Raw genomic sequence first — 11,037 nt, forward strand, 5'->3', positions numbered from 1 at the left:
TTTGATGTAAGTCCCAGCGGGTTGGCCGCTCGACGCATGCTTTGCCGACATATGCTTTTCTGAGAGTCAGAAGCTCGGTTCGTGGGCGAGCTATGATGATGTTAGATCGAACATTCTTTATCCCGGTCGGGCAAAGAGGGTTGCCCGATCGGCCGATGATGTAGGGGAGTTGACCACGCCTAGACTTTGACTTCCACTGTGGTCTTGCCCCTCCTTGGGGTGGGTCCCTTATCCCCGCATCATTAACTTTTCATATTTTCTTATTTTTCTCTTAGACTTTTTAGACCTTCTAAATTATATGTTTAACGTACCCCACCTTTAATGTGATCAAAAGGGAGAGTAGTAAAGATTAAGTTTAGGGGGAGGGTAGTACAATTTTAATTTTTCTTATTTTTGTACTTAATTTCTGTACTTACAAATTTTTTTTTTGCAAAAAAAAATTATAACTGCTATTTGTTTATGGTTTACCCTAACTTAACTTGGATTTGATCATATCAAAAAGGGGGAGATTATTAGTACTCCAAGGTAGTTTGGATGTGATCAACCAAGTCAGGTTAAGTCCTATTTGTTTTTAAACCTGTGTCTAAGTGTGCAAGAACTTAGGAGCACAGGAAGTTGAGCAAAAGACATAGCTAGCAAGAAGGACGACACGGGAGAGAGCTGACAGACTCAGTGCGTCTGAGGAATGAGGTGCTGTGGAATAGTACATGGGTGGACGAGAAGGAGGCACGCAACGTTTCCAAGAGATGAGAAGCCGGAGCAGAAGAATGCTGGAAGGCCGGAAGTTGGGTTCGGGTGAGCCCTATTTCGGATGGCCGAGATCACCCAAGTGAGCAGAGTCGAAGCAGAAGACTCGGACCAGACCGAGCGGAACTGGAGCAGAAAGCCGGGATGAAAATTCAACAAAATGTTGACTTTTCGATTCCGGGCGCCCGGAGTAGAAAATTATCCAGAACGTGACGTGGCGTATTCCGTTGCGACGGGGATAAAAGTTTATCTCCTCCCAAGCGCCTAGAACCCTTCCAGGCGCCCCCGACCAGGGCTATAAGTACAACCCTGATCCCAAAATCATAGATAGAACACTTGTAAGCGATTTCTTTTGTCTAGCTTTGTATTTTAAGTACTTTAACTGTTGTAAGAGTCTTCTACGCTTGAAGGAGTGTTGAGTGCGCTTTCAACTTCCTTGGATTAACAACCTCCTCTGATGGTAACCAAGTAATTTCTTTGTGTCTCTTCTTTTTAATTTTCATCTTTTAATTACTTTTATGCAAGTGTTAATTTTGATAAAGCTATAATGACCGAGGAAGGTTCACTTTGTTTTACAAGGATATTCACCTTCCTCTAGTTGGTCGTTAAGGGTCCTACACAGTGGATAGGTGCTTTTATATGTAGGTTATTTAGCATTCTTAGGGTAATTAAGGTTAATTAACTCCTAACTTAAATAGGGTATCATATGCTTCCTTCAAGCTTCATACCTCTATCTCTTTGAAACATGTCATACGAGTTCATTTAAAACTATGAAAAATTCCTAAAATTTGTAGAAAATTTTATAAGTTAATCCTGTAATTAGCGTTCATGTGACCTTAGAAAATTTTATAAATAATTTCCTTAATTATGCTCGTGAGATCTTACAGAGGGAGTCATAACCTCTATCCACCGAGATAATAAATGAGATATATTATGATGTTGTTAGTGAAAGGACAAAAAAACTCCTCCCTCTACAACCTTAGCTCACAAGTCAAAGTGGTATTTGATCGTTTGAGGACTCCTAGGGTTGTGTTAATTCTTAATCTTCTTCTAAGATATTGTCATTAAGACATGAAAATCAAGAACTGTGCACTCAACTAGCCTCAATAGATTAGAGGATGGCTGATTAGGATCAAAGGATGACTAATTAGGAGTAGAGGATGGTCAATCGAGAACGGAGGATGATCGAACGGGGCGTGAGTCATGATGTTGTCTTGGCCTATACGCGAGTAGTCATTACTACCGACACCGCATGATTTTGAGTCACAGGAGACTCAATACTCATTAGACCCTGTTAATTAGCCTATTTTGAGGTTTATTCAACTATAACTTAATTTTTTTATCATATATAAATCATACAAAAATATGTTTATTTTGTTTTATTATTATCTACCAGTTCCTTTTAAATATTGTATTACATTTTCCCAATAGTCCCTATTGATATATTGATCATCATTATTACCATCACCATTTGATATATGTAATATGATCCAAGTATATTTTTTATTACATGTGAAATTAGTTATACTTTTCATCTAATTTTTAAATTATATATATATATATTATATTTTTATTATATTATTTTGATGGTATTTACTTTTCATCAATATTATTCGTAATAAAAACATATTTTCTAATTGCAAAACTACGTTATAAATCACTATTTTATCAGTGATTTATGACAAAATAATAATAATAATAATTCTATCGATAATTTTAACTACTGAATTTAAATTCTATCGGTAAAATTTTCTACGAAAATATACTTTCGTCAGAAACTACTGATGAAAGTTGTATTATGTCGATAATTGCCATCTTCAACCTAATATTTTATAATATCTCAAATTCAGTTGTTATTATGTCGTTCAATTCAAATATCAACGTGATTTGTTTTAATGATATGATTAATATAGCAAATAATTAAGGGGTCTAAAAGATAGATATTCATGGATATTGATATTCTTAAAACAGAGCTTCTTCTTCCATGGAAGAAAGAAAACAAAACAAAAGACTTCATCTTCTACTGTCGCGTAGGCAACCAGTTACGTACTAGTTGACCACAACACAGGGCCGTACACCACCGCCTGCCCGTTGATTTGGAGAATGAGCACGTAATCTCCCTCCACGGCCGTGCTATTGCTGCTCCACACCACCTTGAGGTAGTGGTCGCCGACGACGGCGAGCTGCCCCCTGTGGTCAAGCCTGGCAAAGCAATGGGCACCTCGCCCTGCCGTCGCGCTCTGCCAGACCGTGCCAGTCCCTGCCTTGTTCAGCACCAGATTGCAGTCCGCTTCCACCCTGAACGTGTAATCCCTGCTGGCCAGCTCCACCCCCACGCTTATACTCTGGCCCGAGAACAGCAAGTTCCTCACCGGGGCCAAGGCCTCTAACGGGACCACCTCCTCGCTCGAGGTGCTGACGTTCGAATCCGGCGTCGTCCACAGAGCCGGGCCGTAGACGGCCACCTCCCCGTCAGGCCTGAGCACGGCGGCGTACTTGCCCTTCTTAGAACCAGGAGAGCTCCACACCGTAGCTCCGGCGCTGGTGATGATCAGCGCACCGTGGTTGCTGAGCGAGAGCGTGCAGTTTGCTCCTTTGCCGTGGGTGTCCGACTGGAAGCCGCCGCGGAATTTGTAGAGGACGAGGTTGCGGTCGCCTTGCATGACGAAGGCGTTGCGGCCGTAGGAGAGCTGACCGTCAGTTGGCAGGACGTCGCCGGTGAGGAGGACGTTGCCCTCGTTGGCTGAGGAAAGGGCAGCGAGATGATACAGAACGGCGGAGGCAATGACGAGAAAAGCTGGGGCTTGCATTTTGGCAAACAGAAGGAAGGCACAGCCTAATCACGCCTGCCTCTGCAATGGCGCGTCTTTATAGCACAACAAATGGAAAATTTTGGAGAAAAATCTTTTTTTTTTATATAAAAATAATAATCTCTAAAACTCTGAAATCATCGAGGTCCACGTAAGGAGGCATGAAGGAAATCTATTGGTGGTGACGAGGACAAAGGCGATAGCTAATTGGGTGACAGTGAGGAAGACTTGGGAAAAGACCCCAAAGTTCCACGCGCAATTATTGATCGTGTTTGACGTGTTCATATCGGTGACTTTGATACTACTGAATAAAGAATAATAGAGCCGGAAGAAAAGATAAAAAAGGTGCCGTTAATTTTAAAAAATATTGAAAATTGTTTTTTTTTTTTAAATAACTACTGTAAACTAATTTTGGAATCTTTTACTGATATGAAGCGTAAAGATAGGATCTGATAAAATTAGATAGTCAGTACTCAAGGACAATTAAAAATTAAAAGGACGTGACAATCGATAATTAGGAGAGGAAAGAAGAAGTTAGGTCGTATGATGTCACCAATCGTATAATTTTCGATCGAGTATCGATAAATCAAGGTCCCAAACTTAAGATACAATATGTAGTCTGGAGTAATGTCTAACCTGACTCGACTGGTCGGGTTTCCTCAGCCCTGTTCACATAGTCAAGCCTAGTACTTTCAGTAAGATAACTCATGGTCGACCTTTCAGTAATCCAAGCATGAAAGATGGGATTCTCGTCACAGCTCGTCTCCCTCATCTAAACTCGAGTCAGGTGTTACACTCGAACTGTCATCCCGAGCAACCCGTAACTAAATTCGGGCGTGACAGAAAGTACTAGGCAACAACGATGTGAGGGAATCGTAACCTCCTATCAGAGAATAATTGTCATATGTCAGGGAATATTCCAATGGTCTGCTATCAGTTGCGAATGGAACATTCTTTCAACTAATGAGAGGGCACCACATGTCCTCCATTACCCGACAGGTCCTGACACCCGTTGTTGTCTGATATCGGTCAGGCTCCAGAGGTACGTCTTGTTATATAAAAAGAGAAGTCCTCTCCCTTAATTAGGTACGTATACATTTACACTCGTCTTCTATAGTTCTTTTTCATCCGTACACTATTCTTCTGGGAAAAAACGACCTAACTTGATCGTCCGAAGGGCTACGTCGAGGATTTTTTCCTTGATTTTTCGTCTCTAACGTTCCGTGTGCTTGTCTGAGTGTACGCAGAGCTTAAGTACCGTCGATCTCGTCACCACTTCCTTGAGCTCCACGTGAGGATCCGCTTTTCCGATGTACATACGCTATATCCAAGTTGCTTCTCTGTCAATATTGACATCATCTCCGTCGGCTTTCGTCTGACTCAGATTTCGGACAGATCATTTACTAACAATGATTTTGAATTTTAATGAGATTTTGAAAATAAAAATAAAAATAAAAACCCACAAACTCAAAGAAAGATGGACAAGAAAATGAGAAAATATGGGGCAGCGAGAAACAGAGCGGTGGACGCGATGACGAGAAAAGCTGGGGGTTGCATTTTCGCAAACAGATGGAAGGCACAGCCTACTGACTGCTTGCCTTTGTAATGGCGCGACCGATATTATTATTATTATTATTATTTTAAGAATTTAGATATTTAATTTTTTAAATTAATTAATATGAAAGGTAATCGTAACGGCCCACGAAAAGACAGGTATTAATTATTGGTAGCACACAACAAAAGGATAACTTTTGAGATTTTTTTTTTTTTTTTTAAAATACTCTCTAAAATTCTGAAATCATCGAAATATCTTTTTGTTCTCGCTACTTCTAACAGCAAGGGTGAACGACTCAACGATTGGCGGCTAAAATCCACGTAAGCAGGCGCGAAGGAAATCTATTGGCGGTGATGAGGACAAAAGATAACAGCTGGAAGACTTGGGAGACACCGAAACTCCACGGCCCACGCCCAATTGTTGGTGTCATTGATACTGAATTGTTCGTGAGAGGTGAGGGGAAGGAGGGAAATATAAGGAGATGGGAGAATTGATTCTTAATTTTGGATGGAGTGAATGAAGGGGAAAGGTAAAAAAGGGTGATGTGAGAGAAAGAGAAGGGGAAGGAAGGGTAAATAAAGAGAAGAGAATTTTGGAATAAAGTGAGTTAAGGAGGGGAATGAGAGAGAAGGGTAAGTTTTATCCGGTATGCTCAGGAATAGGCATAATTTCTTATCTCCAAAATTAGGATATAAAGAAAGGAAAGAAATTTTATTCTAATTTTATTCCTCCCCTTTAATCGAAGAGATTTACTTGGTTGAATTTAACGAACTCAGTGTCACATGACTTGAGGTCCTCATCGGAGATCATAGATCTGGTGATGTCCTCGAACGAGGACTTGGAGTTGGAGGTGACAGCAATGACGTGCTTCTTGCAATATTCAACCACCTTGGTGAGGATCCTGGAGGAGACATTGGGGAGGGGGATGTCTTTGTCTGCGTAGTCCTCGATCATGTGCATGATGGTCTACGACTACATCGTCATTGCCTCCTGCACCTTGAACACCTCGATGTCCCTGCTCCTCAGCGTGATCATCCTCGTCGTGCCTTCCACTATCCAAGAACAAAATCGCAAAAGGAGATTGAGGGGAAGGAGAGATCAAGAAAGGGAAAACAAGAGGCGAGAAAGTCATGGCGTAGGTGGGCTGGGAGGAGTTGAACGTGAAGATGTTGGGGCTGACCAGCGATTCTTGTGTCGAGATCTCTATCATCGTCGCGGCTATCGAAGTTCACAACCGGAGGAAATGCAGACTATTTTTGCAACTTTATATATTTAATCTCCGTTACTCTCTTATTGTGAATGTATAAGCATACGAGGATAGACAATAAGAAATAAAAGTATTAGAGAGAAAATCAGAGTTGCATCTATTGAGAGAAAACTCCGAGAGACGAGTTTAAGATGGTACGGGTATGTACTTAGATGACCAATAAATGCTTTAATTAAGAGATGCGAAACTATGACAAACACGCATATCAAACGAGGAAGAGGAAGATAAAAAAAATTTGATTAGTAATAATAAAATAAGATAAAATTTATTAAGTATAAATGATGATATAGTAGAAGATAGAGTTCAATGGCGTAAAATGATCCATATAGTCGATCCCACCTAATGGAATAAAGCTTGGTTGTTATTATATAGATGATGATACAGTAAGAGATAGAGTTCAATGGCGTAAAATGATCCATATAATCAACCCCAATTAGTCGGATAAGATTTGATTATTATTATTATTATTACTCTCCTATTAACCTTTTCTTCCTCCCAAACAAAGAAAAAATAAATATTTTATTTTTCCTCCCAAATAAGGGGAATATAAATATTCTCACCCTATTATTTATGCTAAAGGATGAAAAAAATATTTAAAAAGTATCTTTAATTTTAAAAACTGGCCATAGCACACCTGTGTTATAGGTGTAATATAATGTACAAATACGTGTAAATTAATACATACAAGGATGATTTCGAGAATCCTAATGGTAAGATATTGTAACAAACTCTCTCTTAAATTAATTTAATTTTAATATATATTAAACTGATAAAAATAAATATTATATTTGATTTTAATCAAAAGAAAAAGTATATTTTATAACATCATCTCAAGATATTTAACTTTAAGTTTCTCTGGCACCGGTTCAAGATATTTCATTGTAGGCTTGACCAAAATTAATTAGTAACGGTGTATACTAATTGTGAAATATGAATTTTAATGGGAATTTAAAAATCCAGTAAATATATTTAAATTATGTTTAATGTTTCATCTGCGATGTGAAATAGGTAATTCAAGTTTTCGCGATGATTTAATTTCCACATAATTATTTGACTTTTTTTCTTGAAAATAGCTATTTAAAAAATCTAAAATTGTATGATAAAAAAAACATTGTCAAGAAGGAGATTCGAAGCCAAGCCCTTTCGGACCAGTACCTGAAACTGACGGCTTAGACAAACACGGCCATTTTGACTTGATGTTCTTGCTCATTGTCAAAATATTATTATATTTTTTTAAAAAATTTTTTGCTAACTGTCTTACACTTTAGTATTGGACTGCCTGAAAGCACCCTCTACGATATTTTACTATGACGATATTTTTTAAAGTTTTCTTGAGTACCAATTAAATTCTAAATATCAACTGTATTTATATAAATTGGAAAAAAATACACTTCTCATGCCCTCGGCTACAATAATTACAGGAAACAAATAGCTTGAGTTTCTGCCATTTAAAACAAATAAGGACGATGCAGTGATCACTTGGACCTAATCAAATTGATCATGAAGAAAAATTCAATTTTCCAGTCTTTTTCATTCAATAAAACATAGACGAAAGCTATATCCTTCATTCAATTTTCATTCAGTAAAAGGCAAAAATTAAAAGTTCAGTCCAAATTGATGTTACCCATAGCCGGTCGGGTCTAGAATCGGTCGGATCTCCGAAACTCAGCTCCCCGCTTCTCGGAGACAAGTCTCTCAACATATCCCGGAGTAGACATAGAGTCGTTCGGATTTACGGACTCAGCTTTCCACTTCTCAAAGACAAGTCTCTCAACATATCCCCGAGCAAACATAGAGCCAGTTGGATCTACAAACTCAGCTCCCTACTTTTTAGAGACAAGTCTCTCAACATATCCCTGAGCGGACATAGAGCCAGTTAGATCTACAGACTCAGTTCCCCACTCAGCACTTCTCAGGGACAAGTCTCTCAACATATCCCCGAGCGGACGTAGAGTCGATTAGATATCTGAGACTTAGCCCTCCACTTCTCAGGGAAAAGGCTCCCAGCATAAACTCAGTCGACTTCGGACGGTCGGACTCTCGCTAGAAGATAGTATTGTCAGAGAATCACAATAACCTGTTAAAGAATAAATGTTATTCGCTAAAGAATATTGCATTACTCTGACATACACACGCAATAAAATCTTCTTCTACCTTGAGGAAAACTATTATACATTCTTCATCACCCGATATATTCTGACACCAGACATTCTATACCGCCTCATTATTGTAGAGGTTATGAGAGGCGGTATAAAAAAAGGGTCATCTTCGTTGGCTAGGTATGTTTTTCACATTGAGGCATTTTTCACGTTGAAATGTTTTTACGCACACGCAACCCCACTGCTGTTCTACTATTCATCTTCTCCATTTTCGGACTTATTCTAACTTGAGCGTCGGAGTGTCTACACCAGGGACCCCCTCCCTGATCTGGTTGCTAACGCTTTCTTTCTCCAGCTACTATTTTTGTCGCGTAGGTTTGTCTGCGTCATCAGGATCTTCATCTCCTCGCAGTCAGAATCAGAGCCACTTGCCCAGCGCATCATCTTCCTTACTTTCAGACAGGATCAAATTTGATGTCATTTGTGGAAACTTTACCTGAATCTGAAACGCGGAGATGGAAGAGGCTGGACGTATGATTTGCTACAGTTACTTTGTTAGAAAAAGATTTGGAGTTGTTAATAACTACCTGAGCGCGGAAGTTGGTACAACAATAACAAACAATAATCGGGTGTCCTTTACCAAACGACACGCCTGCATCAATGATAGGGCTCTGCACTGAGTGAGGCACCCAAACTCTACGCCCACGCGCAATTGTTGACCGTGTTTCACATGTGCCTGCGGGTACTTGGAAACTGAAAAATAAAAGCTGAAGAAGTCTCACGTAGTAATATTGTCAAGAAATGTAGGATCGATTTTTAATTGATACGGAATAAATGAATAATATCTTGTTGGTTATTTTAATTATTTTTTGTTGGTCATTCATAATTTATTTTTCTTAAAAGGACTACCGTGGTAATGATTTCACTTTTGTCAATAAAGACGGAAGAAAATATAAAAAAGATATCTTTAATTTTAAAAATTATTGAAAAATTGTTGTTTTTTTTTTGAAATAATTACATTGTAAACTAATGATTGGAATTTTAATGAGAATAAAAAAACAAACAAACGTAAAGAATGATGGACATGAAAATGATCTAGCCTTCCCATGCCCTTTAAAAATCCAGTAAATATATTTACATTATGTTTAATGTTTCATCTGCTATGGTAAATAGCTAATTCAAGATTTCAAGTCTTCGCGATGATTTCATTTCTAAATAATTATTTCACTTTTTTCTAGAAAATATATATTTAAAAAATATAAAATTGTATAACAAAAACTTCTTGTCAAGAATGGGATTTGAACCCATGCCCTTTCGGACCAGTACCTGAAACTGGCGCCTTAGACCAACTCGGCCATCTTGACTATATGTCCTAGTTTCTTACTAATAATTATTATCTATTTATATAAATATTTTGTTTCGCTTTCTACGATATTTTATTATACAATATTTTGTAAAGTTTTCTTGAGTATCCCCTACGATATTTTTTTGAAGTATCCTAACTATCAACTGTATTTATATAAATTGGAAAAAAAAAAATACACATCTCATTCCCTCGGCTATAATAATTACAAGGAAACAAAGTACTTGAGTTCCTGCCGTTTAAAACAAATAAAAAAACATGCTTGCAGTGATCACTTGAACCAAATCAAATTGTTCATGCAAAAAAACTTTAATTTTCCAGTCTTTATCATTCACTAAAACACAGACGAAACCTATATCCTTCATTCAATTAATTTTCATTCAGTATAAGGCAAAATTTTAAAGTTCAGTCCAAATTGAAGAAACGACTAAAGAAATTCTGTGCCTTGTGAAGATAGATTACCCAAGGAATTGAATAGAGTATATTTAGAGGAGGAAGAAGATTAAGAAAAGTCAAGTTTTTTGCTTTTTACTATATCTCTCAAAAAATAATACATATTCTTCTCTTTTATAAACTTTTTATAAACTTTTGAATGACTTATAAAATACACCAACATGAAAGAAGATATTAAAGACATCATTAATTTTATGATTGTTTGAAAATCAAATTTATTATAGGAAATGAAGAGCATTGTTAAATTTTATTGTCACTTAATCTTCAACATATAAGGAAGATGAAGACGTTTTTTTTTAAGAAGATAACTTTAGTTTAATTAATCCATCAATATCTCCTGTAAACTAAATTTACTTTTGACTCCTAGAATTGTAATATTCCTTGAAAATATAGATTCTTTAAGTGACTTTGTAAAAATATCAGTAAGTTATTTAATACTAGGACAATATTCAAGATTAATTTCACCTACATCAACAAGTTCTCTTAAGAAATGAAATTGCAAGTGAATGTGCTTTGTTCTTCCATGCAGTAATAGAAATTACATACTATTATCATAATATAAGATTGTTGGATCTTTTTGCTTTCATTTTAAATTTTCAAAAACTCCTCTTAACTATAAAGTCTGACATCCAACTAAAGAAGCTACTATATATTCTACTTTGGTAGTTAAAAGTGTCACAATTGATTACTTCTTTGAACACCAAGAGATTGCTCCACTTCCAAGGTTGAAAATATAGCCAGAG

The 11,037-nt window shown here is 37.4% G+C and overlaps 1 protein-coding gene and 1 non-coding gene across 2 annotated transcripts; both read right to left on the reverse strand.

Moving 5' to 3' along the window:
• Positions 1–2,677: 2,677 nt before the first annotated feature.
• LOC122039584 (mannose-specific lectin 3-like) lies at positions 2,678–3,570 on the reverse strand. Its single transcript, XM_042599156.1, has one exon. The coding sequence runs from the start codon at positions 3,555–3,557 to the stop codon at positions 2,790–2,792; it is 768 nt and encodes a 255-aa protein (XP_042455090.1). The 5' UTR covers positions 3,558–3,570; the 3' UTR covers positions 2,678–2,789.
• Positions 3,571–9,761: 6,191 nt separating this feature from the next.
• Positions 9,762–9,842, reverse strand: TRNAL-CAG. The gene has a single exon. It is a non-coding gene; the product is annotated as a tRNA-Leu (tRNA).
• Between the last annotated feature and the right edge of the window lie 1,195 nt (positions 9,843–11,037).

The sequence above is a fragment of the Zingiber officinale genome, chromosome 1B (genome assembly GCF_018446385.1).
Source record: "Zingiber officinale cultivar Zhangliang chromosome 1B, Zo_v1.1, whole genome shotgun sequence".
Classification (NCBI taxonomy): Eukaryota; Viridiplantae; Streptophyta; class Magnoliopsida; order Zingiberales; family Zingiberaceae; genus Zingiber; species Zingiber officinale.